General features: G+C 48.2%; 1 protein-coding gene across 1 annotated transcript; it reads left to right on the plus strand.

Annotated features, from left to right (window-relative positions):
• The first annotated feature begins 15,875 nt into the window (after positions 1 to 15,875).
• On the plus strand, positions 15,876 to 17,031 carry LOC119962739 (SCAN domain-containing protein 3-like). Its single transcript, XM_038791182.1, is given in 2 exon segments — positions 15,876 to 16,198; positions 16,200 to 17,031. Coding segments are annotated over 2 exon segments (1,155 nt in total).
• Positions 17,032 to 18,510: the final 1,479 nt, after the last annotated feature.

Below are 18,510 nucleotides of genomic sequence, written 5' to 3' on the forward strand. Positions count from 1 at the left end.
CATGTATCACATCCCCCCCCCCCAAACCCAATAAACAACAAGAAAACTTTAAAATAAATTAAAATTAAATAAGCAAACATAGTCATCGTCCCCCCTCCCCCCCCCCGGGTTGCTGCTGCTGCTGTCCCAGTACCCTATCGTTGAGCCAGAAAGTCGAGGAAAGGTTGCCACCGCCTAAAGAACCCTTGTACCGATCCTCTCAGGGCGAATTTGACCTTCTCTACCTTAATAAAACCCGCCATGTCGTTGATCCTGGTCTCCACGCTTGGGGGTCTCGCATCCTTCCACTGTAGCAAGATCCTCCGCCGGGCTACTAGGGACGCAAAGGCCAGCACACCGGCCTCTTTCGCCTCCTGCACTCCCGGCTCCACCCCAACCCCAAAAATCGCGAGTCCCCAGCCTGGCTTGACCCTGGATCCTACTACCCTCGACACCGTCCTCGCCACCCCCTTCCAGAACTCCTCCAGTGGCGGGCATGCCCAGAACATATGGGCATGGTTCGCTGGACTCCCCATACACCTGACACACCTGTCTTCGCACCAAAGAACTTACTCATCCTAGACCTGGACATGTGGGCCCGGTGCAGCACCTTGAATTGGATGAGGCTAAGCCGCGCACATGAGGAGGAAGAGTTAACCCTCTCCAGGGCATCAGCCCATGTCCCATCTTCGATCTGTTCCCCCAGTTCCCCCTCCCACTTAGCTTTCAGCTCCTCTACTGACGCCTCCTCCACCTCCTGCATTACCTTGTAGATATCAGATACCTTCCCCTCCCCAACCCAGACCCCCGAAAGCACCCTGTCGCTCACCCCCCTCGCGGGAAGTGAAGGGAACCCCTCCACCTGCCGCCTAGCAAACGCCTTTAACTGCAGATACCTGAACATGTTCCCCGGGGGGAGCCCAAATTTCTCCTCCAACTCCCCCAGGCTCGCAAACCTCCCATCAATACACAGGTCCCTCAGCTGTCTGATGCCTGCTCTGTGCCAACCCTGGAATCCCCCATCAATGTTCCCCGGGACGAACCTATGGTTCCCCCTTAATGGAGCCTCCATCGAGCCCCCCACTTCTCCCCTATGTCGCCTCCACTGCCCCCAAATCTTGAGAGTAGCCGCCACCACCGGACTCGTGGTATACCTCGTAGGAGGTAGCGGCCACGGCGCCGTTACCAGGGCCCCCAGGCTTGTATCCCCACAGGACGCTCTCTCCATCCGTTTCCATGCTGCCCCCTCCCCCTCCATCACCCACTTGCGCACCATCGACACATTGGCCGCCCAATAATACCCCGAGAGATTGGGTAACACCAGCCCCCCACCATCTCTACCCCGCTCCAAGAAGACCCTCTTCACCCTCGGGGTCCCATGCGCCCAAACAAAGCTCATGATGCTGTTAGTCACCCTCCTAAAAAAGGCCCTAGGGATAAAGATGGGCAAGCACTGAAAGAGGAACAAGAACCTCAGGAGAACCGTCATTTTGACGGACTGCACTCTACCCGCCAGCGATAGCGGCACCATGTCCCACCTTTTAAACTCTTCCTCCATCTGCTCCACCAGCCTGGTAAAATTAAGCTTATGGAGAGTCCCCCAATTCCTGGCCACCTGCACCCCCAGGTATCTGAAACTCTTCACTGCCCTCCTAAACGGGAGCCTCCCAATTCCCATACAGCGATACCCGATGTTCCTCCCCACCCCGCACTAGGCCCCTCCATCTCCCCGACTCCCTCAACGCCATAGCCAGAGGTTCAATCGCCAGTGCAAAGAGCAAGGGGGGGACACTGGGAGATTCTTAAGCAGTAGGGCCAGTAGGACGGCCTTCCAGACCGTCCCGTTCTCCCTCTACCTGCCCGTTTCCTCGGGGGTTGTAACTGGTCGTCCTGCTGGAGGCAATGCCCCTGCTGAGCAGGAATTGATGCAGCTCGTCACTCATGAAAGAGGACCCCCTATCGCTATGGATGTAGGTGGGGAAACTGAACAGGGTAAAGATGCTGTGGAGGGCTTTAATGACGGTGGCAGCCGTCATGTCGGGACAGGGGATGGCGAAAGGGAACCGGGAGTACTCATCAATCACGTTTAAGAAATACGTGTTGTGGTCGGTGGAGGGAAGGGGCCCTTTGAAATCCACGCTGAGGCATTCAAAGGGGCGGGAAGCCTTCACCAGGTGCACTTTCTCTGGCCTGTAGAAGTGCGGCTTGCACTCCGCGCAGATTTGGCAGTTTCTGGTTACAACCCTGACGTCCTCGACGGAGTAGGGCAGATTGCGGGTTTTAACAAAGTGGAAGAACCGGGTGACCCCCGGGTGGCAGAGGTTGTCATAGAGGGTCTGGAGTCGGTCTACTTGTACACTGGCATAAGTGCCACGGGACAGGGCATCAGGGGGCTCATTGAGCTTCCCGGGACGATACAAGATCTCGTAATTATAGGTGGAGAGCTCGATCCTCCACCGTAAGATCTTATCGTTCTTAATTTTGCCCCGCTGTGCATTGTCAAACATGAAGGCTACTGACCATTGGTCAGTGAGGAGAGTGAATCTCCTGCCGGCCAGGTAATGCCTCCAATGCCGCACAGCTTCTACGATGGCTTGGGCCTCCTTCTTGACGGAGGAATAGAGGTTTTCTGAGGTGTGGAGGGTGCGTGAAAAGAAGGCCACGGGTCTGCCCGCCTGATTGAGGATGGCAGCCAGAGCTACGCCTGATGCGTCGCTCTCGACCTGGAAGGGGAAGGACTCATCGATTGTGTGCATTGTCGCCTGTTATTGAAAATATGGAAAGATGTGTCATTTGAAACATGGAAGTCTGGCAATATCTGGTCTGAGAGAAACATGAGATTATACAGGGAAAGATGCCACAAAGGGTTAATAGCAGCTGCAAAGAGCAGGATTATAAAATGCAGATTCCTTCTCCCAAACAAACAAAACAGGATTTTTGTATGAAGCTAAAAACAATGGGTCACACCTTCATTGAAAGTAACTATCTTAGTAAACAACTGGAAAGGAAAGGATGAGGTTCAGTTGAATTTGCTGACAATTCTAAGTGTGAAGTTCTGCCGATATCAGGTAAATTAAAGAAAATTGGAGACAACCTGTCTACGAGAAACATAATTTAGAGCCAAAATCAAAGTCAAAGTTATGAGCTGGGGACACAATTGGAAAATAAAACCATAGAAATGACAGGAATTAAAAGTAACAACTTTTGAAACCAAAGCATTTTTGAATATCACAAAGGAACTTTGAACATCACAAAGGAAACAATATAATCAGAGACCTGAGAGGTGAGGTTATGTCAAAATGAATACTTAGTTGTATTAGAATGTTTAGATCAAAGATACTTTTTACAATCAAAATGAAATAATAGTTACTTTACACTAAGGTCATAAAAACTTAATAACTGTTAGAAAGAGAACCAGAACTCAGAGAGAAGGAGAGAAGGAACAAGAGAAGCAGAGTAAGCTTACAGCCAGCTCGGTCATGGGAAAGATAAGACATAGCAGCCGAGCTAAAACAGCTAATACATCGAAGGAAGACTAGAATTTAAAGAGGAGGCAAAGTCAGCTCAGAGATAACCTGCAGAGTCAGCTCTCATAGCTCAGTACATGGGATCGACAAGACATAGCAACCGAGCTAACCAGCGAATACATCTAAAGAAGACCAGACTTTAAAGAAGATTGATTGTCAAGTTGGGCCTGAAAGTCCCTTCAACCAACCAGCAGGATCCAGAAGTAAGATCTTTTTACCTTTCTGTAAAGAAAGTGATTGCAGCTTTTAAAAGAAAAAATATAATAATAAAATAACTTAATTTAACCTGAAACAGTGGTTTATTCCTAAAGTCTACTTTACTTACTTAGCAATGCGGGACCCAGGATCGATGCTACTAAGTGGTAAGTAGATGAAATCTTCGGTGAAGGTATGGGTTATACCGGGGGATAACTTGAAAATATAGTTTGACCTGAATAGCACCCACCGAAGCCTGCATCGGAGTCAGGGAGTGAGAATCCCTGTTCACCATTTAGAATGTCGGCCCTTTTTGGTATAGGGGGAATTCTAAGAATAGTGGTGAGTTTTCAACAACATCTGCTTTGATGCGACTGAAAGCCTGGCACGCCTCTGCTGATAAGGGAAAAACCGTGGACTGGATTAGTGGGTGGGCCTTGTCCGCATAATTGGGGACCCACTGGGCGTAATAAGAAAAGAAGCCCAGGTAACGTTTCAGGGCCTTGGATCAGTGTGGGAGGGGAAACTCCATGAGGGGGTGCATGCATTTGGGATCTCAGCCAATGACTCCATCATGCACTACGTAGCTGAGGATGGCTAGGCGATCGGTGCTAAACATGCATTTGTCCTTGTTATAGATTAAGGAGTTTTGCGGTATGGAGGAATTTGGGGAGGTTGGTGTTGTGGTCCTGCTGGTCGTACCTGAAGATGGTGAGATTGTCGACGTACGGGAACGTCGCCCGCAGACCGTACCTGTCAACCATTATGGGCAGCATGGTAGCATTGTGGATAGCACAATTGCTTCACAGCTCCAGAATCCCAGGTTCGATTCCTGCTTGGGTCACTGTCTGTGCGGAGTCTGCACATCCTCCCCGTGTGTGCGTGGGTTTCCTCCGGGTGCTCTGGTTTCCTCCCACAGTCCAAAGGTGCGCAGGTTAGGTGGATTGGCCATGATAAATTGCCGGTGCAGACTCGATGGGCCGATTGGCATCCTTCTGCACTGTAAATTCTATAAATTCTATGATAATCTCCCGTTGGAAGACCGAGACCCCATTTGTGACACCAAAGGGAACCCTTAAAATGTGGTAGAGACAGGGCAGCACGGTGGCCTAGTGGTTAGCACAACCACCTTGCGTCGCTGAGGTCCCAGGTTCGATCCCGGCTCTGGGTCACTGTCCGTGTGGAGTTTGCATATTCTCCCCGTGTCTGCGTGGGTTTCGCCCCCCCACAACCCAAAAATGTGCAGGGTAGGTGGATTGGCCACGCTAAATTGCCCCTTAATTGGAAAAAATAATTGGGTAATCTAAATTTATAAAAAAAAAGTGGTAGAGACGTCCATCTGCTTCGAATGCAGTGTACTTGCGGTCGTCCGGGCGAATGGGGAGCTGGTGGTAGGCTGATTTAAGGTCTACTGTGAAGAAAACCTTGTATTGCGCTATCTGGTTGACCATTTCAGATATACGGGGAGAGGGTACGCGTCGAGCTGCATATACCTGTTGATGGTCTGACTATAATCGATGACCATCTTGTGCTTCTCCCCGGTCTTTACAACCACCACTTGAGCTCTCCAGGGGCTGTTGCTGGCCTCGATAATGCCTTCCTTCAGTAACTGCTGGACTTCCGACCTAATGAAGGTCGCGGTCCTGGGCACTGTACCGTCTGCTCCTGGTGGCGACGGGTTTGCAATCGGGGGTAAGGTTTGCAAACAGGGAAGGCGGGTTGACTTTGAGGGTCGCGAGGCTGCAGACAGTGAGGGGGGGTATGGGGCCGCCAAATTTGAACGTTAAACTTTGCAGGTTACACTGGAAGTCCAGTCCCAGGAGTGTGGCAGCGCAGTGATGGAGGAGGACGTAGAGTCGGAAGTTATTGAACTCCACGCCCTGGACGGTGAGGCTGGCTATGCAGTACCCCCAGATCTCCACAGAGTGGGACCCAGAGGCCAGGGAGATCTTTTGTTTATTCGGGTGTACAGCGAGGGAGCAATGTCTTACTGTATTGGGATGGATGAAGCTCTTCGTGCTCCCAGAGTCGATCAAGCAGGATGTCTTGTGCCCGTTGATGAGTACCGAAGTCGTAGCGGTTGAATTGTTCGGGGCTGAAACTGGTCCAGTGTCACTGGGGCAAGTTGTGGCAGAAGCTGAGAGATCTCGGCGGGTAATACACGGCCACCCGATATGACCAGCCAAGTCGGGGTCCTGAGACATCATCCAAGATGGCTGCCCCCATGACTTGCACATGGCCTGTGAGGAGAGGAATGGCAGTGGGCCCAGTTCGCCTGTGGAGACAGCGTGGCCAACCGGGCCTGGCATACTGCCACGAGGTGCCCCTTCTTCCTGCAGCCCTTGCAGATTGCGTATCGGGCCGGGCAGCGTTGCCGCGGATGTTTGTTTTGCCCGCAAAAATAGCATTGGGCCCCCCCCCCACCCTCGCCGGGGTTTCCTGGTTGCCACACTGCACAAGCTTGTGGGGAATTTAGGGGTGCTTTGGAATCGGCCGCGGGTGGGGTCCACCCTGTCCATGCGGGTACCACGCGGTCGGGAATGTAGGCCTGGGAGTTGCGGGAGGCTACATATATGTAGTGCGCAAGTTTCCATGCCTGTTTAAGCCCTAGCGTGTCGTTTTCCAGCAATCGCTGGTGAATTTTAGAGGACAGCAGGCCCGCAACAAAAGCATCCCGTATTAAGAGTTTGGTGTGGTCATTGGCTGAGACTTGTGGACAGTTACAGTTTCTACCAAACACTAACAATGCGCGGTAAAAATCATCCAGTGATTCCCCTGGAATCTGCCGTCTGGTAGCTAAAAGATGCCGAGCGTATACCTGATTCACAGTGCGGACATAGTGCTCTTTTAACAAAGTCATTGTGTCCTCAAAACCGTCCACATCTTCGATAAGCGTGTAGATTTCTGGGCTCACCCTTGAGTGGAACATAGAACAGTACAGCACAGAACAGGCCCTTCGGCCCTCGATGTTGTGCCGAGCAATGATCACCCTACTTAAACCCACGTAACCCGTATACCCGACAATCCCCCCATTAACCTTACACTACGGGCAATTTAGCATGGCCAATCCACCTAACCCGCACATCTTTGGACTGTGGGAGGAAACCGGAGCACCCGGAGGAAACCCACGCACACACGGGGAGGACGTGCAGACTCCACACAGACAGTGACCCAGCCGGGAATCGAACCTGGGACCCTGGAGCTGTGAAGCATTGATGCTAACCACCATGCTACCGTGAGGACTTGCATTTTCTGTTCCTCCGTGGGGGTAGTCGGGGCCGTCCTGATGTACCCGTTGAAACATTCCAGCCAATGTTTAAAAGTTGCTGCTGCATTTGCCGCGTGAGGGTTGATTTGGAGAGCAGCCATTCTACAATTTTGTTCATTAAATTGATGCATGATCAATCACAACTGAAGCAAGATTGTCGTCCAATTGAAGGCTTTAATGAACAAGTAGTTACCCCAGCAGCTCCGGTACAGAATGACTGCTGTGGGTGAAGCACAGAATCTTATGCTCTGCCTGCTGGGCGGAACCAGCAGGCAGGTTATACCACTCATACTACAGTATAAGGTACATCCCACCTTCTAAACGGACTTCTGGGGCCCGATCCCGACCGCATGCGCCCCCTCATGGAGCTTCCCCTACCCCACTGCCCCAAGGCCCTCAAACGCTGCCTGGGGTTCTTCTCTTATTACGCCCAGTGTGTCCCAAACTATGCTGACAAGGCCCGCCCACTCACACAGTCCACTCAATTCCCCCTCGCGGCCGAGGCACAACATGCATTCGCCCATATTAGAGCAGACATAGCCAAGGCCGGGATGCACGCAGTAGAGAAAACACTGCCCTTTCAAGTAGAAAGTGACGCTTCAGATGTCGCTCTCGCCGCCACTCTAAACCAGGCAGGCAGACCGTGGCTTTCTTTTCCCGTACCCTCCGTACCTCTAAAATTCGGCACTCATCCGTCGAAAAAGAGGCCCAAGGTATCATTGAAGCTGTGCGGCATTGGAGGCATTACCTGGCCGGCAGGAGATTCACTCTCCTCACTGACCAACGGTCGGTTGCCTTCATGTTCAATAACACACAGCGGGGCAAGATCAAAAATGATAAAATCTTGCGGTGGAGAATCGAGCTCTCCACCTATAATTACGAGATCTTGTATCGCCCTGGCAAACTCAACGAGCCCCCAGATGCCCTATCCCGAGGTACATGTGCCAGCGCACAAGTGGACCGACTCCGGGCCCTGCACGACAGCCTTTGTCACCCGGGGGGGTCACACGACTGTACCACCTCATCAAAGCTTGCAATCTGCCCTACTCCGTCGAGGACGTACGGACAGTCACCAGAGACTGCCAGGTCTGTACGGAGTGCAAGCCGCACTTCTACCGGCTGGACCGCGCGCGCCTGACGAAAGCCTCCCGCCCCTTTGAACGTCTCAGCGTGGATTTCAAAGGGCCCCTCCCCTCCACCGACCGCAACACATATATCCTCAGCGTGGTCGACGATTCCCCTTCACCACCCCATGCCCCAATAGGACGTCTGCCACCGTCATCAAAGCCCTAAACACAATCTTCGCTCTGTTTGGCTTCCCCGCCTACATCCACAGTGACAGGGGATCCTCATTCATGAGCGATGAGCTGCGTCAGTTCCTGCTCAGCAGGGATATCGCCTCCAGCAGGATGACCAGCTACAACCCCAGGGGAAACGGGCAGGTAGAGAGGGAGAACGGGACGGTATGGAGGGCCGTCCAGCTGGCCCTACGGTCCAGGAACCTCCCAGCCTCTCGCTGGCAGGAGGTCCTCCCTGATGCACTACACTCCATCTGGTCACTACTGTGCACCGCCCAAATAGCACACTTCATGAACGTGTTTTTACCTTCCCTAGGAAGTCCACATCTGGGGTGTCGCTCCCGACTTGGCTCGCAGCTCCAGGACTGGTCCTTCTACCTAGGCATGTCCAGCTCCACAAGCCCGCCAAGATACTGTCTCCCTCAGGGACCTGGCTCCCTCAGGTTCCACTCCAACACACTCCCGCACCCACGCGCCAACCTCCCCTCCCATGGTGCTCCCAACATTAGCCCCACCAGGTCCATCCCTCCTTCCCCTGCCCACGCTAGAGGATGAGGAAGATTTTGGCATGCTCCCAGAGTCATCTGACTACTGGCCAGCACCAACACCGCCAGCACCGACGTTGGAGACACCAGCACCGCCAGCACCGATATCACCGCCACTGTTATGTCGCTCCCAGCGAACTGTCAAACCATCGGATCGACTTAACCTCTGATGGGCACCGGACTATCAAAATGGAAATTTTATTTTCCCCCTCCCCACTGTAAATTATTTGCAAAACTGTATATAGTTCCACGCCACCCCCGCCGGACTCATTTTTAACAGGGGGTGAATGTGGTGAACCACGGTGCACCTGTATTAGGGGATGTACGGTAGGACCTGCACTACAGGTTCGCCGGAAGCCCCTGCCGGATAGCTCCGGCCACAAGGATCCGTATAAATATGCATGTCCTCCTCCTGATCAGCCATTTCGCCAGCTGCAGTAGGAGGCCACACATCTGACTGTAATAAAGCCACAGTTGTACCAATCTGAGTCTTTCGTGCAATTGATCGTGCATCACCTAGGTACCGCGATATCCCTAATATAGCCTACCACAGTCATCATGGGGGGGCCAAGACAGGCTATTGGTGATCTGTACACCTAAAAACTTGAAGCTCTCGACCCTTTCTACTTCGTTCCCATTGATGTAGACAGGGGCATGTTCTCCATTACGCTTCCTGAAGTCGATGATAATCTCCTTCGTTTTGTTGACATTGAGGGAGAGGTTATTGTCGTCGCACCAGTTCACCAGATTCTCTATCTCGTTTCTATACTCTGTCTCGTCATTGTTTGAAATCCGACCCACTACAGTGGTGTCATCAGCAAATTTGAAAATTCGAGTTGGAGGGGAATTTGGCCACACAGTCATAGGTGTATAAGGAGTATAGTAGGGGGCTGAGGACACAGCCTTGTGGGGCACCGGTGTTGAGGATGATCGTGGAGGAGGTGTTGTTGCCTATCTTTACTGATTGTGGCCTGTGGGTTAGAAAGTTCAGGATCCAGTCGCAGAGGGAGGAACTGAGGCCAAGGCTACGGAGTTTTGAGATTAGTTTTGTAGGAATGATGGTGTTGAAGGCTGAGCTGTAGTTGATAAATAGGAGTCTGACATAGGTGTCTTTGTTATCTAGGTGTTCCAGGGTAGAATGCAGGGCCAGGGAGATGGCGCCTGCTGTGGACCTGTTGCAGCGGTAGGCAAACTGTAGTGGATCAAGGCAATCCGGGAGGCTGGAGTTGATTTGTGGTATGACTAACTTTTCGAAGCACTTCATGATGATGGATGTCAGAGCCACTGGACAATAGTCATTAAGGCACGCTGCTAGACTTTTTTTGGTACGGGTCGTTTTCTTGAAGCAGATAGGGACCTCAGATTGTTGTAAAGAGAGGTTGAAGATTTCTGCGAATACCCCTGCCACCTGATCGCGCAAGACCTGAGTGTTCTTCCGGGTACCCCAACCGGGCTAGTGGCTTTCTGTGGGTTGACCTTCGAGAAGGCTGCTCTGACGTCTGCAGTGGTGACCTCAGATACAAGTTAATCCGCGTCCTCTGGGGTGGAGGGCTCGCTCTCGCTGATCTTTTGCTCAAAGCGGGCATAGAATGCGTTGAGCTCATCAGGGAGGGGTGCGTTGGAGCCGGTGATTTTACATGCCTTCATCTTGTAGCCCTGTTATGTCTTGCAGACCTTGCCATAGACGGCGGGGATCCGTGTGGCTAGCCTGGGACTCGAGCTTGGTCCGGTACTGTTTTGTAGGTGATGTTATGATTTTGCAGGTGTCAGCTCATGAGAGTGTACTTTTACTTGTAGTCCTGTAGTTTAGCGTTGGTCTTTGATTTATTTTTTTGTGTGGTTGGAATTTGTCTTTACATAAATTGCAGGACTGACAGGTAATATTCAAATATACGAATGCTAAATAAGGCACTTTTTCTAGATTGTCTGATTTTTATATATCTACTTTCTAAAGTAGATTTAACAGCGTACTTGCAGTGACAAGTGGTTTTGTATTAGTAGTTTATTGTTCTCCTCAAAGTGAGATCTGATCCTCTGTTTGAGTAAGTGAGCAATGCCCTGGGTCACTGCCCGTGAGGAGTTTGCACATTCTCCCCGTGTCTACGTGGGTTTCGCCCCCACAACCCAAAGATGTGCAGGTTAGGTGGATTGGCCACGTTAAATTGCCCCTTAATTGGAAAAAATAATTGGGTACTCTAATTTATTTTTTTTAAAGAGTAAGTGAGCAATAACCCAAACATCCCCAATGCAGACAGATCAAGAACAGCAGCAAAAGTAGAAATGATTGACCTATGTGCAGGGTAGGTGGATTGGCCATGCTAAATTGCCCCTTAATTGGAAAAAATATAATTGAGTACTCTAAATTTTAAAAATGGTTGATCTGCTCAGCAAAAGTGGCAATTTTCAACATGATTTGGAAATCGAATGCAGGCACTTAAATTAACCCAGTGTACAAACTTAAGGGGTACGTTTGGTAACATAGACTGGAATACAGTAGTTCAGCATGTGGTGATGTGCAGTTTTAGATGCTTTTGATGGCCCTTAGTACCTCGAATGTTTTGTTTTGGATTGACAGATCTCTTCCGAGTAATGCTACAATTGTCCCCTCAACGAAGTTGGGATGTTGTCTTCATAGAGACAATACAGTGCTAGCTACTGCCAATTCTATCATGGACAGACATTTGTTGATTGGTAGGATGAGGTCAAGCAGCCTATTTCCCTGTTTTGGTTTCCTTTTCACCTCATGGAGACCCAGTCTAGCAGTTTGATAGTACAGAGACAATGGCAGGATTGGGAGGAATATTGGACAGGTAAAACTGGATGTTATTAGCTTCCATGTGGAAGCCAACCCACATCTACAGATGATGTCACCTAGAGGGAGCATTTAAATGAGGATGGGCCAAGGATGGATCCTCCTGAACAGTGTGTGTGTTGCAGGAAGAGCAGCTGTAGGGTGGTCTGGTTACCATCAGGTAAGGGCAGTTATACTGAGCTGAACATTGGAGGAGGGAACAAAGACAATGCCGTTTTAATTCATTGAACTATGCTAACTGCCTTAAGAGTGACTACTTGCCCAAGAACAAGGAGGCGACTGGAGTTTTACAGCAACTAGAGGCTGCACCTTCATTTAAGAAAAGGCTGGATAAAGAAGATGCAGTTTCTGTGGATATTACTGGGTTGTGTTGTGGACAACACAGGAGAGCCTCTCCATAGTGAATTGGCCAGTGTGAGTATGCAGGATTCCGATGCAGTCATCACATTGCAATAAGGTAATGGACTTTCTTGAAGTAGTGGGGCTGCACAAATGGAAAGCCAGAATCCATCACTTTGTCTCACTCTTGGTTCTGGCACTCAAATTACAAATGGCTACAGGACTCTACCACCATTACCTATATTGATTAGATCAGCATTAGAACGGTAACTGTTTTAATAGCAATCGAGAAGTAAAGTTCTTATGTTCTCCTTTACATTTATTTTGTATGTTCTTATCAAGACAGTGGTCAGTAGACCTTTGGGTACTAAGAGAATTGAAGGATATTATTGTGCAAGGGTAGAGTTAAAGTAGAAGATCAGCCATGATTTTGTTGAATGGTGGAACAGGCTCAAAGGGCGACATGGCCTATTCCAGATTCTATTTCTTATGTTCTTAAATTGTTTAATCATTGACTATTTTAATAAAACAATCAAGTTGACAGTGATAGTGTAGAACCAGGCTGATTCAGAGTGACATCAATTTTCCTTCATTTTGAAGCAGATCTTTATTTTGACAGTGGCAGATAAGGCAAAGGAAAATCCAAAGAGCTTTTACAGATACATAAAGGGTGACTCGGGAGAGGGTAGGGCCTCTTAACGATAAACGAGGTGATCTATGTGCAGATCCACAAGGGATGTGAGAGGTCCTAAATGAATATTTCTCATCAATATTTCCTGTTGAGAAAGGCACAAATGTTTCTGGGGAGATAAAAAGTGATGTCTTGAGGAGTGTACATATAACAGAGAAGGAGGTGCTGGAGGTATTAAAGTGCATCAATATAGATAAATCCCTTTGACCTGATGAAATGTATCCCAGGACGTTGTGGGAGGCTAGGGAGGAAATTGCCTGCCCCTTAGCTGAGATACTTGAACCATCGACAGCCGCAGGTGAGGTGCCTGAAGATGGGAAGGTAGCAAATGGTGTGCCCTTGTTTAAAAAGGGCTATAGGGATAATCCTGAGAACTACAGATCTGTTAGCCTTACTGCTGTAGTGGGTAAATTGTTAGGTATTCTGAGGGACAGGATCTGCAGGCATTTAGACAGGCAAGGGCTAATTAGGGAAAGTCTGCATGGCTTTGTAAGGGGAAAGTCATGTCTCACCAATTTGATTTTTTTTGAAAGGGTAACCAAAAAGGTAGATGAGGGCAGTGCAGTCGACATTGTCTGCATGGACTTTAGCAAAGCCTTTGGCACGGTAGGTTTTTGCAAAGGGTTAAATCTCACGGAATCCAGGGTGAGGTAGCCAATTGGATACAAAGTCAAAGGGTGGTTTTGGAAGGTTGTTTTTGAAACTGGAGGCCTGTGACCAGCGATGTGCCTCAGGCATTGGTCCGGGGTCCACTGTTATTTGTTGTATATATATAAATGATTTGGATGAGAATGTAGGAGGCATGGTTAGTAAGTTTGCAGATGACATCAAGATTGGTGGCATAGTGGATAGTGAAGAAGGTTATATAAGATTGCAACAGGATCTTTTAAAATAAATTTAGAGTGCCCAATTCATTTTTTCCAATTAAGGGGCAATTTAGCATGGCCAATCCACCTACCCTGCACATCTTTGGGTTGTGGCGGCGAAACCCACGCAAACACGGGGAGAATGTGCAAAGTCCACACGGACAGTGACCCAGAGCCTGGATCAAACCTGGGACCTCGACGTTGTGAGGCAGCAGTGCTAACCACCGTGCTGCCTTGCAACAGATCTTGACCAATTGGGTCAGTGGGCTGATGAATGGCAGATGGAGTTTAATTTGGATCAATGTGATGTGATGCATTTTGGTAGATACAATCAGAGCAGGACCTACTCAGTTAAGGTAGAGAGTTGGGGAGAGTTACAGAACAAAGAGATCTAGGAGTATAGGTTCATAGCTCCTTGAAGGTGGAGTCGCAGGTGGACAGGGTGGTTTTATTGGTCAGAATATTGTTGGGACGTCTTGTTGAAGTTGTACCAGACATTGGTAAGACGACATCTGGAATACTGTGTTCAGTTCTGGTCACCCTATTGTAGTAAGGATATTGTTAATCTAGAAGGAGTGCAGAAAAGATTTACAAGGATGCTACAAGGACTTGATGGTCTTGAGTTATCAGGAGAGGCTGGATAGGCTGGGACTTTTTTCCCTAAAGCTTAGGAGGCTTAGGGGTCATTTTTTAGAGGTAAATAAAATAATGAGGAGCATAGATAAGGTAGATAGTCAACATCTTTTCCCAAAGGTCGAGGAGTCTAGAAGGTGGATTGGCCATGCTAAATTGCCCGTAGTGCAAGGTTAATGGGGGGATTGTTGGGTTACGGGTATGTGGGTTTAAGTAGGGTGATCATTGCTCGGCACAACATCGAGGGCCGAAGGGCCTGTTCTGTGCTGTACTGTTCTATGTTCTAGAATGTATAGGTTTAAGGTGAGAGGGGAGGGATACAAACGAGACCAATGGGGAATTTGTTCACACAGAGGGTGGTGAGCATCTGGAACAAGCTGCCAGAAGCAGTGGTAGAGGCGGGTACAATTTATTCCTTTAAAAGAAGTTAGACTGTTACATGGGCAGGATGGGTATAGAGGGATATGAGCCAAATGCGGGCAAGTGGGACTAGCTTAGTGATAGAAACTGGGCAGCATGGACAAGCCGGGCCAAAGGGTCTGTTTCCATGCTGTAAACATCTATGACTAGAGCAGTGGTTCCCAACATGGGGCGTACGCCCCATAGGGGGGCAATTTGATTTTTTTTTTTTTTTTTCCTTTTTTTTTAAAAAATAATTTTTATTGAAAAAATGTTTTACATGAAGATATTTACCCCAACTAACTATAGAATATTACAAAATATTCCCTCTTAACAAATATCCCCCCCCCGCCCGAACTCACGCGCGCGTTGTCCCTCCCCCCTCCCCCAAAAACAAACAAAGCAACAATCAACATCAAACATGAACTGCGAGCAAATTTGCCCGCATTTCAACCGTAAATAACCCACCACAACCGTTGTTGCCACCCCCCCCTCCCTCCCTCCCTCCCCCCTCCCCCCCTCCCTCCCCCCTCCCTCCCCCCTCCCCCCTCCCTCCCCCCTCCCTCCCCCCCTCCCCCCTCCCTCCCCCCCTCCCCCCTCCCTCCCCCCTCCCCCCCTCCCCCCTCCCCCCTCCCCCCTCCCCCCCTCCCCCTCCCTCCCCCCCTCCCCCCCTCCCTCCCCCCTCCCCCCCTCCCCCCTCCCTCCCCCCTCCCCCCCTCCCTCCCCCCCTCCCTCCCCCCCTCCCCCCCTCCCCCCCCCCCTCCCCCCCTCCCTCCCTCCCCACCTCCCCCCTCCCCCCCTCCCTCCCCTCCCCCCCGGGTTGCTGCTGCTGCGACCTCTGTACCCTATCTGCAATTTGATTTTTAAGGGGGGCAATTGAGCGCGACTGAGGAGGTCTGGGTCCAAATTTTCGATTTTTATTTTTTTGGATTTTCCATCAGGTAAACATATGTAGTTTATGTTTCAGATGTTATTTTGAGAAAATATTTTTTTTTGGGTAAAAAAGGTCTTTATTGTGTAGTTATTACATAATCACCGCGCCATCGCTCTTCATGCACGTCGCACGATACGGCCCCGCTCCCGAGCTATTCACGCCCCGGAAATGGGCTAGGACCGGGGCCGCGGGTGTCACGCGTCAAATGACGCGAAAAGGCTGCGACTCCCGAATGACGCCACAATTACGCCGCTCCACGCCGTAAAAAGGCGCGAGCGGCCAGAAGAACGGAGGAAGCGGCGAGGGATGGTCGAGCCACGGAGGGCCGCCTCAAGATTCGAGGAGGCAGACATGGAGACCCTTCTCATCCTTCACTCCTCATCGCTCCAATGCCTCTGTTCACTGCACAAACTGTTACTGTCAGTCGTACTCTTGAGGCTAGTTATGAAATTTCTTTACTCATTGCTAAATCTGGAAAAAATCATACTATAGGGGAGGATTTAATTAAACCATCAATATCAGCATTTCTTAAAACAGTTCTGGAAAAAGATGACAAAGATGTTAAAGCCATGCCACTCAGTAACAACACTGTTAGGAGAAGAATAGATGAAATGAGTGAAGATATTGAAACACAACTTGTTGAAAAGCTGAAATCAAGAAAATTCTCAGTACAAATGGATGAATCAACTGTGAGAGACAGTGAGGCCTTATTGCTATGTAAGATATATTGATAAAGGCGAATTTGCTGAAGAAATGTTATTCTGCAAATCGTTAGAGACCACCACTACCGCCACTGATATATATAATAAACTAAAACACTACTTAGATGTCAATAATATACCAATGGAAAACATAACATCTTGTGCAGCTGATGGTGCTCCTGTTATGATGGGCAAGAAAAATGGCTGCTTAAAATTGATGAAAGATGAGAATCCGGAAATGCTTCTTGTGCACTGTGTTATTCATAGAGCGAACTTAGTGTCGAAAAATATTTCTCCTGTACTTAATGAGGTACTGAAATCAGTTATAAAATCTATCAATGCTATCAAAGCTAATGCCAAATGTGAGCGTCTTTTCAAGCAATTTTGTGAAGATAACAATGCAGACCATGTGAGACTTTTACTTCACACTGAGGTACGGTGGCTTTCGAAGGGGAATTGTTTGAAAAGATTCATGGAACTATTTGATGAGCTTAGTGACTTTTTAAGTGATAAGCCTGAAATGAAGCACCTGCTAACCGTGGATGGAAAAGCGTTTGTGAGTTATTTAGCAGATATTTTTGAAAAACTGAATGTGTTGAATAAACAACTTCAAGGAACAAATAAAACTCTTGTTGATGCAAAGGCGAAGATATTTGGCTTTATTTCATTTATCGAGTTATGCCAAAAACATATTTCTGACAAAAATTTTGACCAGTTTCATTGGCTAAAGAAATGTGAGCCGACTGATGCTGCTGTACTTGTCATTGTGGATCATCTGAAAATATTGGCCTCTGATTTGAAAGAAAGATTTTCTGATTTAAAACAGATTGATTTTCCAACATGAGTGATGCAGCCAGTGCTAGTGGATCTATCTGATGTTTCAATGCAGTACCAAGAAGAACTCTCGGAAATACAAAATGATGAGTCAGTTAAAACTTTATTCAACATAAAAGGAGCGATGGCATGGCTTTGTGATGAGACAGAAACTAAATACCCAAATTCAACCAGGTTTGCAAGAAAACTGTTGTTACCGTTCCCATCTTCATATTTAGCTGAATGTGGTTTTAGTGCTGTAAATGATTTGCTACTGAAGAAAAGAAATCGACTGGATATCACTAAACGAGGAGATTTGAGACTGAAGCTGACTAAATTAGTGCCTAATATAAAATCTCTTTGCAGCAGGCATGAAGCACAAGGGTCTCACTAACTTTATTCTAATTATCTTGAGGTGAGCTCAAATGGTATTTTGCATTTGATAGGTACCTTTACTTTATTGTACAGTAATTAAAATGATCGAAGTATTACAGAAAAAGCTTCCATTCAAATTAGTTTGTGTTGTATAACATTTCAGTTCTCTATTATATGTTTTGAAACTTTATTTGCTATTTTCGTATGAGACAATCCACAAATATTTCAATATTCTAATATAGAAATTTTCTCTCTCTTTATTACCTGTGAATACTCTTTTATTATCATATTTATCATTATTATTATTTTAATACCACTTAATGTTTTTTTCTTTTTTTTACAATTTTTAAAGTAATTTCTTGCTCAGAACTTTAACTGTCTTTTGTTTATTTCATTTTTCTTCTCATGGATGCCATGTTCTTTTGAAGCTTGTTTAAACCAAGGTATTGGCGTTTTAAGCTTCTTCAGCTGAAACGGAGTTCACTTTTTAAATGATAAGAATTATATATCACCACATGGGGGGGGGGGTGCATCAGGATTTTAGAGGTGATTAGGTGGGGCATGGCCAAATAAAGGTTGGGAACCACTGGACTAGAGGTACTGCTCAACAAGTGCCTCCTCCTTAAGGATGCAGCTCTAATGTAAAGTCTAATTGAAGAAATCTATCATTCCAAATTATAATTTTGTGTATGCAGTTGGACAATTATGCCTCGTGTTATCCATTAGTCACCAGAAGGTTTGAGCCTAGCGTTGGAAAATTACTGGAATATCAGTGATGCTTCCAGGGACACCAGGAAAGAAGCAGGCAGCCAGATAACTTCCTGTGAGCAGAACACCTGGACCTATGAATAGCTGCCTTTACCAGACCCAGGAGCAGAACACCAAGGTCCCCCGACCTGCCTGCACACTCCTCTTCCTGCCCCCATCCCACTGTACCAGGTGACCAAAGATGAGAAATGTGGCACAGGAATTCAGCTGAAAGTTGTGAAACCTTTAAGTACAATTAATAGGAGTGGCCATAAATTCCCTCGAGCCAGCTTCCACCTTCAGAGCTGACCTTCCTTGACTTTATTTGCTATTCCTATCCTCATATCCCTTGGCTCTCATTGTGACCAAATATCTAATCTTGCTATTG

This window comes from Scyliorhinus canicula, chromosome 1 (genome assembly GCF_902713615.1).
Source record: "Scyliorhinus canicula chromosome 1, sScyCan1.1, whole genome shotgun sequence".
Lineage (NCBI taxonomy): Eukaryota > Metazoa > Chordata > Chondrichthyes > Carcharhiniformes > Scyliorhinidae > Scyliorhinus > Scyliorhinus canicula.